General features: G+C 37.2%; 2 protein-coding genes and 2 long non-coding RNA genes across 5 annotated transcripts; 2 read left to right on the top strand and 2 right to left on the bottom strand.

Moving 5' to 3' along the window:
• Positions 1 to 4: 4 nt before the first annotated feature.
• LOC148720798 (uncharacterized) lies at positions 5 to 3,561 on the bottom strand. Its single transcript, XR_015993237.1, has 3 exons — positions 2,930 to 3,561; positions 2,192 to 2,218; positions 5 to 1,610 (listed from the first exon to the last, which is right to left on the bottom strand). It is a non-coding gene; the product is annotated as an uncharacterized LOC148720798 (long non-coding RNA).
• Positions 3,562 to 3,795: 234 nt separating this feature from the next.
• Positions 3,796 to 6,125, bottom strand: LOC148720797 (uncharacterized). 2 transcript variants are annotated; one of them, XR_015993239.1, is made up of 3 exons: positions 5,619 to 6,038; positions 5,126 to 5,261; positions 3,796 to 4,591 (listed from the first exon to the last, which is right to left on the bottom strand). It is a non-coding gene; the product is annotated as an uncharacterized LOC148720797 (long non-coding RNA). The 2 variants fall into 2 exon arrangements; XR_015993238.1 differs by having other exon boundaries at positions 5,126 to 6,125.
• A 55-nt stretch (positions 6,126 to 6,180) lies between these two features.
• Positions 6,181 to 11,389, top strand: LOC148720796 (uncharacterized). Its single transcript, XM_088738604.1, has 7 exons — positions 6,181 to 6,353; positions 7,112 to 7,229; positions 7,917 to 8,002; positions 8,949 to 9,053; positions 9,145 to 9,189; positions 9,516 to 9,687; positions 11,080 to 11,389. Exons 1-7 carry the CDS (start codon positions 6,276 to 6,278, stop codon positions 11,196 to 11,198), a joined length of 723 nt encoding a protein of 240 aa, XP_088594730.1. The 5' UTR covers positions 6,181 to 6,275; the 3' UTR covers positions 11,199 to 11,389.
• A 1,828-nt stretch (positions 11,390 to 13,217) lies between these two features.
• Positions 13,218 to 19,046, top strand: LOC111339880 (uncharacterized). The gene is made up of 7 exons (XM_088738629.1): positions 13,218 to 13,415; positions 14,783 to 14,900; positions 15,652 to 15,737; positions 16,368 to 16,466; positions 16,558 to 16,602; positions 16,969 to 17,128; positions 18,782 to 19,046. The coding sequence occupies exons 1-7, from the start codon at positions 13,347 to 13,349 to the stop codon at positions 18,865 to 18,867; spliced, it is 663 nt and encodes a 220-aa protein (XP_088594755.1). The 5' UTR covers positions 13,218 to 13,346; the 3' UTR covers positions 18,868 to 19,046.
• Positions 19,047 to 20,377: the final 1,331 nt, after the last annotated feature.

The raw sequence follows: 20,377 nt of genomic DNA, 5'->3' as shown, positions 1-20,377 counted from the left end.
TGAATACAGCAAAATGACCCTGTAATATTAATGCAATTCATGTCTAGCTGGGCGTACTATACTCTGATGCCCTTCATTCTGTTGTAACCAAATTCAGAGGAAAAAAAAACCCCTGGAGAAACTCTTAGAGGGATAATATCTGTGGACTTTCACCATTTCTATGGTCATCAGGAATGACAGAATAAAGCAGTAACTGTTCACAAAGTCTTAATTCACTTAACTGAAAGAATAATGAGTTGGAGGGAACTATAGATAATTTTTTTCCAAGCATCTCTAATAATTCATGATGGAAATAAAAATAACATTGATAACAATAATAATGTTAATAATGATAATAATAATAATAACAATGATAACAATAATAATGATAATAATAATAATAATAATAATGATAAAAATATTTACAATAGTTAGAGAAATAATGTTCATTATCCTGATGGTTATAATTCCTATGATTATTTCCATTAATCTAATCATTATTATTATCATTCATATTACTATTATGATTATTTCAATGTTTATCTATGAACAAAATAGTGTTATTGTTAGTCTAGCTGAATGAGTATCCAAGTGATTGAAACTGGGGCAAAAACAAATTAAGAAAAGACAGAAAAACCCCAAAAACTGTTCAAGACTGCAATTCTTGAGTTGGCTCATTGTGAAAGGTTTTGGGACTTCATTAAGCTAGTGCTGTCTGTAGTGGGCCCTGTGTCAAAGAGAGAAGAGTAGCAGCTGAATTAATAATAATAATAATACTAAGGACAATGATAGCACTGATTGACCAAAGTCACCCTATGACTAATAACAGATGATACGTGACAAACAGCATAAGCAACACACTTTTCAAAACAAAAAGAGCAAGCTAAAACTACCATCAGATAAAAATAACTGTCCATAAAAGACTGACAGCATAGAGCTGAAAAAAAAATAGCGACTGGTTCTGCCATCAGATAACAACAGTCCATAGACTGACCACCCAAGAGAAACAGAACAGATCGGTGGTTCTGCCATCAGATAACAACAGCCCATAATGGACTGACTACCCAAGAGAAACAGATCCACCTGTTAGTTCTGCCATCAGATAACAACAGTCCATGGACTAACTACCCAAGAGAAACAGAACTAGGCAGGTGGTTTTGAATCAGAAAACAACTATTTAAGACCTCTGTAAAATGTGTCTTAGAAAATCTTCTGCATTCTAACAATCTATTGAAGAGACAAACTATCAGAAACACTTGAATTTCTATTTGGGGGGAGGGGGGAGGAATTAAATGAAAATCTACTTGCCTAAGCATGCCATCCTCACTGAGCAGCCTATTTCAATTTGAAAATGATGATCACAATCATAAAGATAATGATAATGATAACAATAACAAATCATTATTATTATCATTTATATTACTATTATGATTACTTCAATGTTTATCTATGAACAAAATAGTGTTATTGTTAGTCTAGCTGAATGAGTATCCAAGTAATTGAAACTGAGACAATATAATCTCAAGAAAAGCCAGGAAAACCTCAAAAACTGTTCAGGACTGCAATTCTTGAGTTGGCTCATTGTGAAAGGTTTTGGGACTTCATTAAGCTAGTGCTGTCTGTAGTGGGCCCTGTGGCAAAGAGAGAAGAGTAGCAGCTGAATTAACAATTATAATAATAATGAAGACAATGATAGCATTGATTGACCAAAGTGCCTCCGACTAATAACAGATGATACGTGACAAACAGCATAAGCAACACATTTTTCAAAACAAAAAGAGCAAGCTAAAACTGCCATCAGATAAAAATAACTGTCCATAAAAGACTGACAGCATAGAGCTGAAAAAAATAGGGACTGGTTCTGCCATCAGATAACAACAGTCCATAGACTGACTACCCAAGAGAAACAGAACAGATTGGTGGTTCTGCCATCAGATAACAACAGCCCATAATGGACTGACTACCCAAGAGAAACAGATCCACCTGTTAGTTCTGCCATCAGATAACAACAGTCCATGGACTAACTACCCAAGAGAAACAGAACTAGGCAGGTGGTTTTGAATCAGAAAACAACTACTTAAGACAAGCCCTCTGTACAATGTGTCTTAGAAAATCTTCTGCATTCTAACAATCTATTGAAGAGAAAAACTATCAGAAACACTTGAATTTCTACTTGGGGGGAGGGGGGGTAAATAAATGAAAATCTACTTGCCTTAGCATGCCATCCTCATTGAGCAGCCTATTTCATTTTGAAAATGATTCCATCACAATCATAAAGATAATGATAACAATAACAAAATCATTAATGATAATGATAATTATAATAATCATAACAATAACTACAATGACAAAGTCCGTGTTAGTCTGGCCTCTACCTTGCAGAAAATACAGCCCACCAACTGAAGCTGAATTCTTAAAAGGCATTGTATTGCAATTGGTCATTGAGGCACTCAAGCCACCTCACCGCGACAAGGTACGAACATTGAGGTGGAAAAAAGGGTCTGTAAAATTGACTCCATGCTGATTCGAGATGAGAAATCTGTGTTCGAAGCTTCTTCAGTTCCACTCCAAGGGAATTTACTCTAGCTGATCTTTCGGTAAGTTACGAAGCGAGCTCTTCGCAGTCGTGACTGAGTTTGGCGCCAAAAGATAAATTTTTCGCGCCTTCGGGCTCAAAGTCTAGCGTGGCGGAGTTCACCAGATTTACGACAGTCATAAATCCCGCAGATTTAATAAGTTCGTCGGGGATTGTTTATTACGAAGAAGATAGACCAGCTATTAGACAGAACGTGAACACAACGTGAACGAGGTCGGGAATCCTGGCTAACCCCACTACTCCGAACGATGACTTGGCCGGCTGAAGTTCCCGTGTCGCCACACTTTGGATTTCGTCGGGAAATATCTTAAATACATCGCATATGAAATATTTACGCAAAGGAACGTCACATACCTCTTTCAAAAGTAGATACCAATGCTTGCAAGGGTCAAGTGTGGCACTTGTAATCCTGCAAAGACTCTGCGTGGTTAAGTTAGCCGGTGGAAAGCCGCACGTCGAAAATCCGACTGCCTCTATGACTTCATTTCGAATGGTTTCGAAATCGAAAACATGATGCTTTTCGACATTTCGACATCAAATATCTCGTCGAGGTTTAATATTATAATATTGGTAAGAATTTAACCAGGATACGAGGCCAAGTCGTGCGACCGCCACAGGTTTTGTACCAAAACAATAACATCGTGTACTACGATCGCAAAGCGTGAACACTGATCGATCCACCAAGTGACGCAATACTGGAAATTCGATACGGTTGTTATTCAGGTCGTACGGCACACGAAAATTGCGATATCTTTTGTTACTGTTTTATGGCAAACCAAGCGCAGGAATCATACCTAAATAATCGAAAGAGAGGCTTTTCGAATACGGCGCCTCGCTGGTATTGCCTCTTCTGTGAAAAGGAAGGATCTTTGAAAGACTACGCGATTAAAAATGTCGTTATAAGGAAACAGGCAGAAACAGAGAAAACGCAGTATTTTATGACCATTACCCGCACAACAAACTTCATTTCATTTCATGATTTTCATTTGCATCGCCAACAGATTACCCCGCTTTAACTCGCACGCAATCGCGTATCTCTCGTGGATTCGTGGGCGCTAATCTGTATAATTACATTGTGGTGTAATTAATGTGATGACATCCACCCAACGCCTTCTTCCCCAAACCTCGGCATCAGTTTACGATGCCTGCTGAGAATTTTTTTCTTGAGCAAAGCTCGTCATGTATGATAAATATAACTTTCAAGCGATTCAAAGAACTCGTTGTAAAAGTTATCGTTTACTGATTATGGTGTTAGGGTTAACCTTTTTAAGAGCCTTGGAATTAACTACTCTTTGAAAAACTTGCTGTTTTATGTTCTGTTAGTAATAACATAGAGTAAGCGCAGGTACATCTCTAAAGCGAATCAGGTGTAGAATTAATGCCCATTTTCTTTTTTCAGACTCATTTAAAATATCCACGTCACCTACGAAACGTCTACCAGCTGATTCCCTGCCCTCTTTGAAGAGAAGTAAAAAAATTGAAAATAAATATGTATTGGAAAGTCTTTTCAGGTGCTGTTTAAACGTCGTCATCAGCACTTCGTCTCCGTCAGAAACTTCAGGCATCTAGAATCTGAGAGATATTTGTTCGCGTAAAATGCAAATGATCTTCCATCCCGGCATAAATTAAACTCCCACAAAATTTTCATATCACGCTCCAGAAATGACTTTAAGAAAAAATCTGATCTCCGAACGCAAAAAATTATTAAACCTCAATCCATCGACCAAGATGCCAAATAACTGCAGATAGAAGGTTGTGTTTGGGAACAAATTGAAAGTGATTTAAGATTTTTTTTCATCTTCCTCTACGGTCATTTGATATAAAGCACTTTGACTGCCATATCGATGAAAAGGACTTTTACTTATCTTACTGCGTAGAGTAAAATAACATAATTACTGAATGAAAGCTATTTTTCAAACGGGTCAAAAAAACAAAACAAAACAAAACAAAACCTTTGTTGCGTTAAACACATCCATTACGTCATGGGCTTGTTATGATGACGGTTCACAGGTTGATCTGTCAAGCGAATCACATAGAAAAATTGAAAATAAATATATATTGGAATTCATTCTTCGGGCTTATGTTCTATTTTTTGAACAGAACACCGCAAAAGTTGGCGGCCAGTCTCCGTCAGAAATTTCAGGCGTCTGGAATTGGAGTGATATTTGTTCCCGTAAAACACAAATTATCTCACGCCCGCATAGATTAAACTCCTACAGAATTTTCGTATTACACGAGCTGAAATGTATACGGCGCGAGCAATATATACAGCTGGTGCAATTGTTCCCCTGTCTTCCCTTTCTGTTTTGATAATTGAAGTTACTCGAATACGAAAATGAAAAATCGTTAAATGAAAAATCGATCCATAAACGTATTGTTATGGATGTATGCGTATAATGTTCACGGACGTGACTCTCACTAGAAAAGCGGACGTGACTCATGCTTACAGTGTTGCTCAACGTTTTATATTTATAAAGAATTGTATGAGATGTTATCGGTTTGCCATAAAAGAGACAAAAAATGTCTTGTTTTGAAACAAATTGAACTTACCTTATTGCCTTGTTTCCTTTGTTGATTACCAGCGTCTCAGTCCATTTTGAAGCGTTTTCGACGAGTTACCGATATCTTGGTGTTCAAAATCTTCGATCACTTTCAATTTGTTCCCAAACACAAACTTTTATCGGGCCTGAGACGCCGGTAATAAACAAAGAAAACAACAAGGCAATAAGGTAAGTTCAATTTATTTTAAAACAAGACATTTTTTCTCCCACTCATTTTTTCAACACTGTAAGAGTCACGTCCGCTTTTCTCCTAGTGAGCTTGGGCTGCCTGTGCCGCGATATGTCACAAAATGGTTTGTATTTAGTAACAAATTAGAAGTGATCGCAGATTTTTTTCTCCTTCTGCCAGACGTTATTTTATACAACACACCATGACTACCATATCATTGAAGAGGACTTTTACTTTTCCACGTGCGTAAAATAAAATAGCTTTATTACTGAATGAAAGCAGCTGTAGCCGGGAAAAAAAATTAAAACAATACCTTTGTTGTGTTTTAAACTCTACCCTTACGTCTTGGTTTTCACCGCCATGTCCGCCATGAAATTTAGTACCTGGAAGAAGTAGTGCAACTATGCCCACCTAGGGGCTTTCGTATAAGATAAAAACGCGGATGGATTGTATCACATTCATTCGCTTAATTACGAAAATCAGATCTCGGCCGAGACTGAAAAGAATATTTTTCCTCTTTCAGTTGAAGTTATATTGCAAGTTTCCGTAGTGTGTGATGAACTAAAACCTGTCAGTTTCGATGACACAATTTACACTAAATACTTAACTTTTCCAAACACTGAAATCAAATTTAATTAATCGCTTGCAAAATTGAGTTTGTTGAAAACTTCTCTAGCAAACCTTGTAAAGCATAAATATAGCGATGATGGAGTAATCCTGGCTGTATTTTTACTGACTCTATTTACGGAAATTACTGGGAGCCTATGATTGTCCAACCAATCCATCTGTTTTGACGACGGAAATTTGTCAACGTCGGTAGTCAACCACTAAGAAGCACGAAAAGTACAAAGAGGAAATTTTTGAACGGACTTGCTCAAGAGTGAAAGATTTAAAAGCATCTAGCAGCTCAGTCTCATCTCAGTTGAGTTTGACATTCAGAAGAGTAATTTCGACTTACCACCTCCAATTAATGGCAGTTTTGGTGAAAACTTTTTGCTGCTGCATCAGCCTACGAACAGCTGTAAAGATTATTGGTATATTCGGCGTGGTGAGTTTGAGAATGACCAATTATTTGAAATTTTGAAACAGCCCTCTGCTTTTTATACCTTAGCCGTCTGAACAACAGCGGAGGTTAACCGCGCTAAAGTTCGTTCCATCGCTTGAAATATATATTTATTAAGATTTAGAGCATGGTTTCCAAAACGTTTTTGATTATGTTGTTACTAGCCATAGAAATAATTTGCGGTACAAATTATATTGTCAACACGAAGGTATTCGTGTTTTCTGACATTTAAGGACGGAGAAATTAACTGTAAACTTCATAACTTTACCTGCTCAAATATGAACATTCAAGTAGATTGGTTTGCCTACACTGCGCTCAGTGTGATTTTAAAATTGATTTAACGTAAAATCTGATGCCGTATTTGCAACGCATTTATTGAAATAAAGAAATGATACTGAAAGGTGAGCGAAGAAATGACGCCTGAAAAAATACTGGCTTCCATAAGATTCAAACCTGTGCCCGTTAAATACTAGTTTCACGTTTTTAAGTCGAACGCGACAAGTACAGTGATACGGAAACCAAGCATTGACATTCGGCGTTACAGAAAAATTTTTACTTTCCCAATGCTGTATGGTAAGCGCCGAAGACATTTTTCTGTATGGGTTTTTCTTTCTTTCTTTAGGCTGGGGTATCCCGGTGTCATCACCTTGAAATACGATGAGTGATGTTAACAATCTGTGCAATTTCGATTTGGTGTGATACATAAAATCTGATCTGTTGTTGCTTTTCTTTTTACTTTTCAGGGCATATCGATATACTCATTTTACCAAGAAAGTCATTCTATTAAAGTCTATAAGCAACTAGAAGAGAACGCCGATGAACTCAGCCAAGATTTGCCTTTCGGCAAAAAGCATTTTCTCGGTATTACAACTTACTTCTGTCTTGTTCTATTATATTTGTTAAAAAGAACACATGCTTAAGACAAAAATATCTGCAGTTGAAAGATTGTCCAACGAAATGTGTAGTTTTTTTGCCCCGATCTTTCGTGAAATTAGCGTCGTAGAAGTAACGTTGAACCGGCCAGTATTCTAAGGAAACGTTTAACATATTTTCTGCGAGAAGTACCTTCCCAGCCTAGCTTTTGTCACAACAAATCTGCCCGAAAACTCACCTCAGCCAACAGGGGAACAAGTTTATCAAGTCTGAGGACAGTCTCAGTTTGGCACTCATCTAATTCGCGCCTATGCCCGTCTAAGAAATGATGTGGAGTTGATAGGTTCGTTGCTTAAATGAATGGCCTATTCATTTTGCCAACTTTACCTAAATTGGATTCGACAGAAATTAGTAAAGTTTCTTAAAAAAGATAATGACTTTGAGCGAAGCCATTCGGTTTTATAAAAGCAAGCCGTTAAACATTTTATTGACAATAACTAGGGAAACGAAACGTTTGATTTGACCCAGGGATACGAATGACCAACAGGTAGCTTTCACGGATTAACAGTGTACATGAATTTGCATCCCTCTAGCAGCCATTGAATACCCTCAATTTATCATTGACTGATTGCCGATTTTTTTTTTTTTTTTTTTTTTAAATGGTCATCTCTAAAGCGATCATCATACTGGGTTATGTCAACATCGCATTTAAAGTCATCTCTCTGCTGGTTAACCTGATGCTTCTGGGATCCGTTGCCTCAGTAAGTCCAACTCTGTAATTCCACTCTTTTAAAAGAACGAATTTTTAGCATGTTACTTAGAATAATTAGAGAAGATTAAAAATTTTCTAAGAGGTTCATAATAATTCTTCTTTAGAAATTTTAAAACTAGCTGGTAGATTATGCAAGTACGCCGGCTTTTGTAAGACAGAAATAGATGAAGATTGGCTTTGTTTAACCGAACGTTTTCTGTTAGTTTTTGCTTTTTGTTCTTACATAGTCATACGTCATTTATCAATATTTCAGTCTGGTGTAATAGGCCATTTTATAGTTGCGTACTTAGTTACCAAGCCTTTGAATTGGAGCAAGACTGAAGGTCACTTTGTTGTCAAAGAGACCATTATATAGTTAGCGTGATTACAAATAATTTACATTTGAAAAGCAGCAATGTTGTTCATAACCAGGCTACTTTTAGACTCACTCTTGTTCAAAGGCTAGGCAACCAAGCACGCAACTGTGAAATGGACTATTGTATTTCTTGGAGTAGTGGTGAGAGCGCTCGCCTTCCACTACTGTGTCCCGGGTTCGATTCCCGGACCCCGCATCATAAGTGGATTGAGTTTGTTGGTTCTCTACTCTGCTCCGATAGGTTTTACTCCGGGTATTCCGGTTTTCCTCTCTCCTAAAAAACCATAATTTGAATTTAATATTTAATTCAGAAGTTTACTTGATTTACACACGACCGCACAAGCTCATATGTTCAGCTCTGAAACATTATCGTGTTTAAATAAAGGGGTTATTAGTATTACCATTATTATTATTATTATTATTATTATTATTATTATTACTATTATTATTACTGTTACGCCATAACTATCATTATCAATATTCGTCCATATGATTTTATATTTAACTTATTCATTTAATCATGTACGCATTTATTAATTTGTCAGTTTACAACACTGATTGCCTTTCTTTTCTGTTTCAGTGTGACAATTGCAAACGTTTGGCATATCCTTGGCTTGTGTGGAGCACGTTCGAGTTCTTTTTCAATTCTGGAGTGATCTTATTTTTCGTTCTCGTCTGGAATGGGGTAAATTGAAAAAGAATTTGTATTGAATAGCTGGAGAAAGTTTTTTGTACAAACTTACTGAAGATGATGTTTGTTTTCTTCTATGCTACAGTTTGCCGTCTTCTTACTTATTAAAGGCATTGTCTGGTTGCTGTCGGTATGTTTGTTTCGGTCGTTTCTAATCATTATTTTTAGTATTGATAGTAATCCGAAATTTCTAAGTTTTCTCCTCACATCGCTCTGTGATTACTCCAGAAACTCCCACAAATCTCTTAACCGATAAGATGTAAAAAAAAAAAAAAAATTAAATAAAACTGATAAAAGTTATAATCCCCACTTGATTTCCGCCCTTTGGCTGTTTTTACTTCAAATTCTTACTAGCTCTTTAAAGTATTTTCTTTTATTTTGGTTTTAGTCTTAAGGCACTATTAAAAAAAGCGCTCCATTGTCCTTTTCAATTAACTGCCTCTTTTTTCCCCTCAGATTTACCTCATCGTAGTGGTGTATTCGTACATTGAAGACCTTCGTGCACATCCAATTCGACCTGGAAACAGTGGGCAGCAAGAGCCACGTTGTGGAATTTCCATCGCTAAATTCAAATCAAATTCCCATTGTCCTTCAAGAACAAGTGCAGGATTTTCGTCCTCGTCAAATGGTAATTACGTTTCCAGTGTTTTAGCGCTCCGTGGCCTTCTAAGCCAGATTCGCTATGAATGTTTTTGTGTTACTGTGCAAATATACATTAAGATAGCATCTGTCAGGCGGATTAGCATTTTATCTCAGGGCAAAATTGGTTAGACCTGTCCCGATTGTCCTGGTAAATGCTGGAAACTTGCTCGCTGGAATGCGAGCAAGAGGCAAAAAAATTACCAAAACACAAAAATTTGCGACCTAAATTTCAAAAGCTGCATCCTAAATCCGTTGATATGTTTTTTCTAAACGTTTATTTAAAGCCATAGTCTTCGTTCTTCACAATAACAAACTTAGCTTTAAATTGAAAAGCCTCTTTAAGCTCCGTGCATAAGCAGGTCTTTTAAAAGACGGCTTTTCTATCCAGTCGTAGTCATGCAGATAGATAGTTCCATTTAAGAACTCTTTTAATGCCTGGCGAATTGAAGTATTTCCTTCAAAATGGAGCAGTTTTGATCTCTAGAGTTCACAGGTTCAAATTACTACTCTGCCTTGCAGTCCATTAGATTTGCTTCTCGGTAGTCCCAACTTAGATTTAATAATGTGCTGCGCTTTGTCAATTTCATGACTAACTCGTTCATTTTGCTTCCTAACGGTTGAGATCTTTTTAAAAACTAATGTTACATTTTTTCTATTTGGTAATTGACTTTATTGCAATCTGGTAATCTCAACTGACCACATATCTAAAGAAACTTGCAAGAATACACTAACGCTCGGGCACAACTTGAACTCGCGAGATTTAATCTGGCACTACGATGCGAATGCGTGAGAGGTCTAAGAGGGCAAACAAAGCTGTCAGGCATGCTTGAAGGGATTAATTGTTAATTTTCCGTGCAAAATAACAAACAAAACATAAGAAACAACCGCTCTCACGCAAAATATGCGAAGAAATATTGAAATGTTCATCGACTTTTGCGAAAGGCAATAAAAAGAGTGTAAAAGAAAACTCGAGATTTTCCTAACACAAGAGTTGTTTAGGTACAGGTATATCCTATTGATATACCATTCTGTTTTGAGCTTTATCGAAGTTTTACGCTTTAAAAAGTGAGTCACTGGCTTATGTGGTTGTTTGTAACTGGAGTTAGGCAACTTGGTTCTGGCAGCTTAAAAGCACGCCGCTGACTCGTCACAACGTTAGCACATGTACAGACGTTTGACCATTGTGTTAGAGGCTTAAATTCGCTCTTCCAGACGTCACAGTGCGCGTTACGTCGGCTCGAAGCCACGTATGGCTAACTATATCAAAATTTCAATCAAGATTTATTCCTATTTCTTAATTATTCATTTTCCATTTATTTATACCAGAATATGACTAAGGGAGTTGAACTGTTATGATTTATTTTCCATCATTTCACAGGTTGGAAATGGACCACCTCTACATGGGGTGGGGGCCCAGTAGGAGGTTGTGGAGGGCATTCTGCAGGAGGCTCCGGAGGTGGTGACTGTGGGGGTGGTGGCTGTGGAGGTGGTGACTGACTCACGGGATCATTGACCATTATTTCAATTTGTTTTTGTTTTGAAAGACCAACTTATTTGAATTGAGGAAATATTTTTACCGATTCATTATTATACTAGGTGGTCCTCTATCGTTTATCAACAGTACAGTTTGATCTGTGAAGCGAATCATATGTAGTAAGAATGACAATAAATATATATTGGAATTCATTCTTCAGGCTTACGTTCTACTTTTTGGACAGAACACTGCAAAAGTTAGCGGCCAGTCTCCGTCAGAAATTTCAGGCATCTGGAATCACAGGCAGCCCAAGCTCTCTTTGAGAACCACACAAGTAACACAATTTGCATAACGATTTATAAAGATTTGTCTGGGATTTTCTACAAGATAGCCATAGAGATAGTTAAAAGCGAAAATATTAAATAAAAATGGCTTACCTTATTCCATACGTGTGTTGCTTGCTCCTGGTGTCGTTATTTTACCGATTTCACTTGATTTAAGAGAAAACCAGGATTAAAAAAAACCGCTTAAATCAAGTGAAATCGATAAAATAACGACACCAGGAGCAAGCAACACACGTATGGAATAAGGTAAGCCATTTTTATTTAATATTTTCGCTTTTAACTATCTCTATGGCTATCTTGTAGAAAATCCCAGACAAATCCTTATAAATCGATATGCAAATTTTGTTCCTTGTGCGGTTCTCAAAGAGAGCTTGGGCCGCCTGTGCTGGAATCGGAGTGATACTTGTTCCCGTAAAACACAAATGAACTCCCATCTGCATAAATCAAACTCATGATCAGCTTCTACAAAATTTTCGTATTACAGAAGCTGCGATGTATACGGCGAAACAATGTATACAACTCGTGCACTGGTGCAATTGTTCTTTTGTCTGATCTTCCCTTTCTGTTATGATAATTGAAGTTACTCGAAGACGAAAATGAAAAATCGATCCATAAACGTATGGTTATGGATGCATATGTACAATTTTCACCATAGTAGCTCCTTCGGAAATAGCCCGGAATTGCGACCGCGATATGTTATAAAATGGTTTGTATCTAGGAACGAATAAGAAGTGATCGCAGATTTTTTTCTTCTCCTGCTCGACGTTATTCTATACAATGCCCTGTGACTACCGTATCAAAAAAAAAAGGCCTTTTACTGTTCTTACGTGCGTAAAGTAAAATAACTTTATTACTGAGTGAAAGGAACTGTAGCATTAAACAGGGAAGAAAAACGTAAAACAAAACAAAACTTTTGTTGCGTTTCAAACACTATCATTACGTCATGGGCAATGAATCGGAAACTTGTCATGACGATGGTTTTCACCGCCGTGATCGCCATGAAATTTAGTATTTGGAAGATGTAATGCTACCGTGCCTGTTTAGACTGACTTTCGTATACAATAAAAACACGGCAAAAAAATATTGTACCACATTCATTCGCTTAATTACAAAAATCAGCTCTCGGCGAAGACTGAATATTTTTCCTCCTTCTATTCAAATTTATTTACAAGTGGCCGTGGTGTGTGATAACTAAAACTTGCTAGTTTCGGTAACACAATTTATACTGGTTAGATATTCAACTTTTCTAACAACCTAGGTTATGTAGAATCACTTGCGAACTTGAGTTTGTTAAAGTTACAAGGAAAGCTTCTCCAGAAAACCTTGTAAAGCCTAAATAAGGCGATGGTGACACAATCTTGGCTGCATTTTTACTAACCTTAATTTACGGAAATTACTGCAAGCCACTGATTGTTCAACCGAGCAATGATCTGCATGTTTTAAGGAGCCGACCATTTAACTTTTGAGGTGGGGGTAGGTGATTTCTGGTCATGAAGAAATTTTTCTAGCAATCTGCTGTACAGGATATTTTTTTCCGTTCTAAATGCTCTTTTTTTCTGTTAAATTTGGGCTACATGCAATTTTTTTCTTCCAACAAGCGCTTGCAGGAAATTTTTTTTCAAAATTACCCACTCCCCCCCTCTCAAAAGTTAAATGGTCGGCCCCTAACGTGGGATATTTATCAATATCAGTACGGAAAAGTACAAAGAGGAATTTGTTGAAACGGATCCGCTCTAAAGTGAAAGTTTTAAAAACATCCAACAGCTACGTCTTACCTCAGTTGAGTTTGACGTTCAGAATAGTAATTTCGACTTATCAACTCCGATCATGGTGAAAACTTGCTGCTGTGGCTGGAGTCTACAAGTAGGTGTTCAGATTATTGGTGTCTTCGGCCTGGTGAGTTTGAGAATGTTTATTTATTTTGATATTTTGAAACATCCCTCTGCTTTTATAACTTGGCTGACTGCCTGATTTCACGATTTTCGGCGCGATTTCGTAAAAACCGCGAACTTTCAGTTCCGCAGAAATTAAACTAAAGACACTGAGCGGCGGCTAATTAGCCGCTCGAAAGTTCATTCCATCACTTAAAGTTTTGAGTATCATTTCCAAAACGCTTTTACCTGATCAAAAACATTAATGGTGTTACCAGTCATACAAATAACTAGCGGTACAAATGATATTTGTCAACACGCATGTATTCGTGTTTTCTGAATCATGTTTCAAGACTGAGAAAGTTACTCTAAACTTCATAACTTTTACAAGGTCAAATACGATCATTCAAGCTGATTGGTTTGTCTAGATTGCGTTCAGTGTGGTTTTGAAATTGATTTAACGTAAAATTAGATGCTACATTTACAACTCATATATTATTACAACATAACCAAAGTAAAGCGCGCGCTCTGATTGGTCAATTTAGCGTCCCCCATTTGCCCATGGGTCTACGCTGCTGACGTGAGCAAATGCAAAGACTATTTTTCCGCGCGCGCTTGTTTTTTCTGGTCGCGTAAGATTTGTTAAATAAAAGGGAACTCTTTAGCTACAATGTATCAATGTAATGTTATAAAACAAATGGTAAACACCACAGCGTACACTATTGAGTTATGGATGCACTTGGGAGGTTTGCTAAGCACTCAAGAAGCTAGAGTCGCTCTCGGCTTTCGCCTCGAGCGACTCTTACGCTTCTTTCGTGCTTAGCAACCTCCCGCGTGCATCCATAACTCAATAGTGTACGCTGTGGTGTTTACCATTTGTTAAATGTAAAGAAATGATCGTGGAATGAGCGAGAAAAAGGGAAATTGCAGAAAAGAAGCCTACAAAATTCAGGTTTCGATAAAATTCAAACCTGTACCTCTTAGATACGAGTTCCAAGTTTTTAAGTAAAATGCGACAACTACAGTGACACGGAAATCAAACACTGATATTCGGCGATATAGACAAATTTTACTTGCCTAACAGTCACGTTAATGATGCTGTATGATAAACGCTGAACACATATTTCCGCATTGATTTTCCTGCGTGGATTTTTCTTTCTTATGGAGGCGGTAACCCGTTGTTATCACCTTGAAGTAATATGACGATGCATTTGCAGCATATTTCCAAATATAGATGAAAATTACAGATCTCTTTTTCTTTAGGGAAGAAGGGGAAGAGCTGTGTTGTAATGAATTGATAATTACCTCTGAGAGTCTTAAAGATTTGTCGGAGCGCAATTTTGATTCGACATATTGAACCTGATCTGTTGTTGATTTTCTTTTATATTTCAGGTCATGTCAGCATTCTCAATTTACCGAGAAAGTTATGCTATTAAAGTTTATAAGCAACTAGAGGAGAACACCGACGAACTCAGCCAAAATTTGCCTTTCGACAAAAAGCACTTTCTTGGTATTACTGCTTACTTCTGTCTTTTTCTATTAAATTTTTTATAAAAATTACATATGCTTAAGACAAAAATATCTGCAGTAGTGAAAGATTGTCTTGTTCCGTTAAATTTGTTAGAAAGAACACATGTGTAGGACAGAAAAATCTGCAGTTGAAAAACTATCCAAGGAATTGTGTGATTTGTTGCCACGATCTTCTGGGAATCTAGCGTCGTGGAAATCAGTGACGTTCAACCAGTATTCCAAGGAAACGAAAAGCATATTTTTTGCGAGAAGCACCTTCCCAGCCTAGCCTTTGTCACATTAAATCTGCCAGAAACTTCACCTCAGCCAGCAGGGGAACGGGTTTGACAAGTCTGGGGATGGCTCAGCCTGGCACTCCTCTAATTAAATTCGTGGGTATGCCAGGCTAAGAAATGATGTATATTTAATAGGTTCTTTCCTTATATGAAGCGGCCATCTCATGTCACCAACTTTACGTAAGTTGGATTCGACAAAAATTATAAAGTTTTCTAAAAAAGACAATGACTTTGAGCGACGCTATTCGGTTTTATGAAAGCGAGCCGTTAAACATTTTTGACAATGATACGGGATAGAAAACATTTGATTTGACCTTGCGATACGAATGACCAACTGGTTTCTTTCACAAATTAACATTGGAGATGAATTTGCATCCCTCTAGCAGCCATGGAATACCCTTAGTCTTTTATCTTTTATTGACTGATTGATTTTTTTTTTAATTGTCATCTCTAAAGCGATGATCAGACTGGGTTATGTCAACCTCGTATTTAAAGTCATCTCTCTGCTGGTTAACCTATTGCTTCTTGGATCCACTGGCTCAGTAAGTCCAACATTATGTTCCGCTCTTTAAAAAGAACGCAAATCTAGCATGTTACTCAAAATGATTGGAGAAGATTAAAAATTTTTCTAAGAAGTTCATAATAATTCTTCTTCTATAAAGTTTAAAACTAGTTGGCAGATTTTGCAAGGAAGCCGGCTTTTGTAAGACAGTATTGCATGAAGATTGGCTTTGTTTCACTGAACGTTTTCTGTTTTGCTTTTTGTTCTTACCTTGTCCGTTTATCAATAGTTCAGTCTGGTTCAATAAGCCACTGATTTTATAGCTGTGACTTTGTTTCCAAGCCTTTGATTTGGAGTGAGGCTAAAGGTGACCTTGTTGTGATAGAGACTAGTATCTAGTTAGCATGATTACAAAGTAATTTACATTTGAAAAGTAGCAATGTTGTTCATAACAAGGCCGCCCTTAGTTTCACACTTGTTCAAAGGCTAGGATACCAAGCATGCAACTGTAAAATGGATTATCGTATTTCTGTTACGGTGCTATCATCGTAATAACTATAATTATCAGTAATCATCCATATGATTTTATATTTAATGTCTTCATTTATTCATGTAGGCATTTATTCATTTGTCAGTTTACATGACTGATTGTCTTTCTTATCCGTCGCAGGGTGACAAGCGTTTGGCATATCCTTGGGTTGCGTGGAGCATATTCCAGCTCTTTTTCGATTTTGGAGTGATCATATTTTTCATTGGCGCCTTGAAAGGGGTAAACTGAAACAAAAATATGTATTAAGTGTCAGAAGAAATTTTCTCTACAAACATACTGAACATGAGTTTTGTTTTCTTCTGTGTTACAGTTTGCCGTCTTCTTACTTCTTTACGGCATTGGATGGTTCCTGTCGGTATGTTTGTTGCAGTCTTAGAAATTTTTATTTGAGTAACGATAATAATCCAAAATTTCTAAGTTTTTTCCTCAGTTCGCTTTGTAATTGGTCTGGAAAACTTGCGCAACTCTCTCAACTGATCAGATGCAAAAAATAAAAATAATAACCTCCATGCACTTAATCGCATTTTCCTGCTCATTATGCAGTTTGGTTGTTTTTACTTTAAATTCTCGCTAGCTCTTTAAGGTATTTTCCTTTACTCTGGTTTTGGTTTTAAGACAATCTATTAAAGATCGCTCTATTCTCTTATTCCTCGATTAAATATCGACTCTTAAATTAATGATGGCCTAGGTCTTACCTTATTGCTTTATTTTTTTGTTTAAGATTTACTTCATCGCGGTGGTGCGTTGGTATATTGAAGAACTTAATGAACAAACAGAAAACGATGGACCAGAGCCACCTGGTGGAGAGTCCACCATTGAATTCCAGTCATCATCATCAGGTTTCCCTCGCTCTTCTGACAACCAGCGACCAAAGTCAAATGGTAATCACGTTTCCATTGTTTTAATACTCCGTGGCCTTCGAAACCAAACTCGATATGAATGTTTTTGTGTTACTTTGCAAATAAAACACTATGATAGCATCTGTCAGGCGGACCGCTCAGCATTTCACCAAGGGCAATGGTGGTTTAGGCCTGTCCCAATAGTGCTGGCAAAATTCCGGAAAGTAGCTGATTAGAATGCCAAGAAGTTGCTAAGAAACTGCCAAAAGTGAAGGTGTAGTGTGATCGTCCGGGTGAGTGTAGTCCTGAGAAGGACTGTTGTCGATGGTAGTGACTGACGTTTCGACAACCTGTGCGGAAGTCATCATCAGAGTCAAGTGAATGATTGTTGTCAGTAGAATGTTGACACATTCTATTGACAACAATCATTCTACTGACAAACTGCCAAAAATTCCAAAAAGTTGCTAAATTTCAAAATTTTCACCTAATTTTGTTGATTTTTTTTTATAAACGTTAATTGAAAGCTATATTTTTCGTTCTTCACAGTGATAAACTTAGCCTTAATTAAAGAGTTGCTTGCAAATAAAGATGACTTCTAACCATCAATTACCGTTCATGGAAAGTAAATTAACTTATTAAAAACTAGATCATTGGATAATGCAATTCAAGACTTTTTATTGGCTTAGCCATTATGGCATATCAGCCAATATACCATAATCTACAAATATGGTAAGCGTACGTGTCAGTTTAAAATTAAAAGGGAGCTAAAAATTTAATAAAATTTAATAATTTAATTTAACATTTTTAATAAAACAATTATTCCACTCGCGCTTGTTGGATATGACATGATTATAGCCAACTCGGCGCTACGCGTATCGTTGGCTATCTATCATCTCATATCCAACGCTCTCGTGGAATAATTGTTAATTAAGACAGCGTGCGTCGTTTTAGCTGTGCGTCGTTTTAGCTGATCATTCATTCTAATATTTAACAATTATTCGCCTCAGGTTCGGTGAATATCGTCGAATAATCCCCGAGACGAAGTCGAGGGGATTATTCGACAATATTCACCGAACCTGAGGCGAATAATTGTTTTAGTATAATTTCAGAGTGAACAACAGAGAAATTTCTAAAATCATAACATTTTATTAACATTTTATATAAATCGCGTGGAACGGTTTATATAGCGTCAAATAAGGAACCGCTGGGCCAATCAGATTGCTGGAAACTCTTTGCTCAGCTCTCAAATTATACTAATAGATAATAGGCCTGAGAAACATTCAAGAAATTTGCATAAATCGAAAGTTTTATATGAAATCGTTGACTTTATCGTGCTTGATATGTGCTCTCAAGCCTAAAAGTTGCTCGAAAATTGCTCAGAAAGGCAAAATTGCTCGAGGTTGCTGTAAATGCAAAAAGTTGCTCAAAAATTAAAGTAGCCGAACACAATCGGGATAGGCCTGATAGCGGCCGCTCTAATAGAGCTGGCGAACGATGCGAATGCGTGAGAGATCTAAGAGGGCAGCAAGGCGATCAGGCATGCTCGAAGAGATATGCGATTAATTGCCAATTTCCCGCGCAAAATTACCAATTGTAATTAAGATTTATTCCTATTTCCATTTATATACACCAGAATATGATTAAGGGAGTTGAAGTATTTGATTTATTGAAGTCGTTTTTTCCATCGATTCACAGGCTCGACATTTGCATCGGGTGGGGGCTCAGCAGGAAGTTGTGGGGGTGCAGGAGGCTCTGGAGGTTGTGGTGGAGGAGGTGAATGACCAAAATGATCACTGATCATCATCTGAGTTTGTTTTGTTTTGAAAGACCAAGTAATTCGAATCGAGGAGAAGAGTTTTTTCGGATGTTGCTGTAAATGCAAAAAAGTTGCTCAAAATTAAAGTAGCCGAACACAATCGGGATAGGCCTAATAGAGGATGATAGAGAGACGAATTAAAGGGGGGGAGGGGGGGTGGGGGGGAGGGGAGGAGGAGGGGGAAGGGAGAAGGAGATTGGAGGGCTTTGGTCAGGTCATAATAAGATTTACCTGACTCAACCCTTGGTAGTATTCTATCGATTCCCCGCCTCCCCCCCCCCTCGCATTGGCAGCCGTTCGGTGCAGTCGCCACGAATGATTCCCCTTCCGTTCCCCCTGAAAACCATGGGACTTCCCAATACCTTTGTCCCCCACCCCACCCCTCTCCAATCGATAAATAATGATGGGCAATTATATACGTGGTAATATTAAAATGTCTTTTGAAATACTTTCTACTATGGTTCGTCGTGTGTATGTATTTTAAAGTTATCGTGGCATTTTCCCGCCTATTATTAGTAATAAAATAGGAAAGTTATTTAGGATTCTGTTAATTAGGATTCTGATAGCTTATAATAGAATTGAAGTTAATCTGCGATAACTTCGAAGTGATTCGAAGAACTAGTTTTTTTTGAAGCTTAAAATAATGACGCAGATAAAAATTGTAAAAGTAAAAGGACGATATCGTTGACTTATTATGGTGTTAGGGTTAACTTCTTTCAAGAGCCATGAAATAAACTACTCTTTGGAAAACTTGCTACTGGCAATTTTTTATGTTTCGGTTAGTAATAACATAGAGTAAGCGCAGTTAGATCTCTGAAGCGAATCAGGTATAGAATTAGTGCCCATTTTCTTTTTTCGGACTCATTTAAAATATCTACGTCACCTACGAAACGTCTACCAGCTGATTCCCTGCCCTCTTGAAAGAGAAGTAAAAAAAATTGAGAATATATATTTATTAGAAAGTCTGAATTGAAATTAAAGTGATCGAAGATATTTTTCTTCTTCCTCTACGGTCAATTAATCATGATAACGCACTTTGACTACCATATCGATGAAAAGGACTTTTACCTATCTTACTGCGTAAAGTTAAATAACATAATTGCTGAATGAACGCAACTGTAGCATTAAACAGGGAAAAAACAAAACAAAGCAATATAAAACCTTTGTTGCGTTTCAAACACTACCATTACGTCATGGGCTTGTTATGATGACGGTTTTCACCGCCATGATCGTGTTAAATTTAGTACTTAGAAGAATGCAACCAGGCCTGCTTAAAGGTTTTCTTATACAATAAAAACAGGGAAAATATTTTGATTGTACCACATTCACTCGCTTAAATCACGAAAATCAGCTCTGGACGGAGACTGAATAATTTTCCTCTTTCTATTCAAGTTTATTTGCAGGTCCCCGTAGTGCGATGAACTAAAACTTGTTAGTTTCGGTAACACAATTTATACTAAGTAACTTTTCTAATA

Source organism: Stylophora pistillata, chromosome 11 (assembly GCF_964205215.1).
Source record: "Stylophora pistillata chromosome 11, jaStyPist1.2, whole genome shotgun sequence".
In the NCBI taxonomy this organism is placed as follows: Eukaryota; Metazoa; Cnidaria; class Anthozoa; order Scleractinia; family Pocilloporidae; genus Stylophora; species Stylophora pistillata.
This window is presented reverse-complemented; position numbering and strand designations above follow the sequence as displayed.

Coding starts and splice junctions, on each gene's coding strand:
- LOC148720796 (XM_088738604.1), top strand. CDS start 6,276: ATGGCAGTTTTGGTGAAAACTTTTTGCTGCTGCATCAGCCTACGAACA. Junction 6,354..7,111: donor TTATTGGTATATTCGGCGTG/GTGAGTTTGAGA, acceptor TTTACTTTTCAG/GGCATATCGATATACTCATT. Junction 8,003..8,948: donor TTCTGGGATCCGTTGCCTCA/GTAAGTCCAACT, acceptor TTTCTGTTTCAG/TGTGACAATTGCAAACGTTT.
- LOC111339880 (XM_088738629.1), top strand. CDS start 13,347: ATGGTGAAAACTTGCTGCTGTGGCTGGAGTCTACAAGTAGGTGTTCAG. Junction 14,901..15,651: donor CGACAAAAAGCACTTTCTTG/GTATTACTGCTT, acceptor TCATCTCTAAAG/CGATGATCAGACTGGGTTAT. Junction 15,738..16,367: donor TTCTTGGATCCACTGGCTCA/GTAAGTCCAACA, acceptor TATCCGTCGCAG/GGTGACAAGCGTTTGGCATA.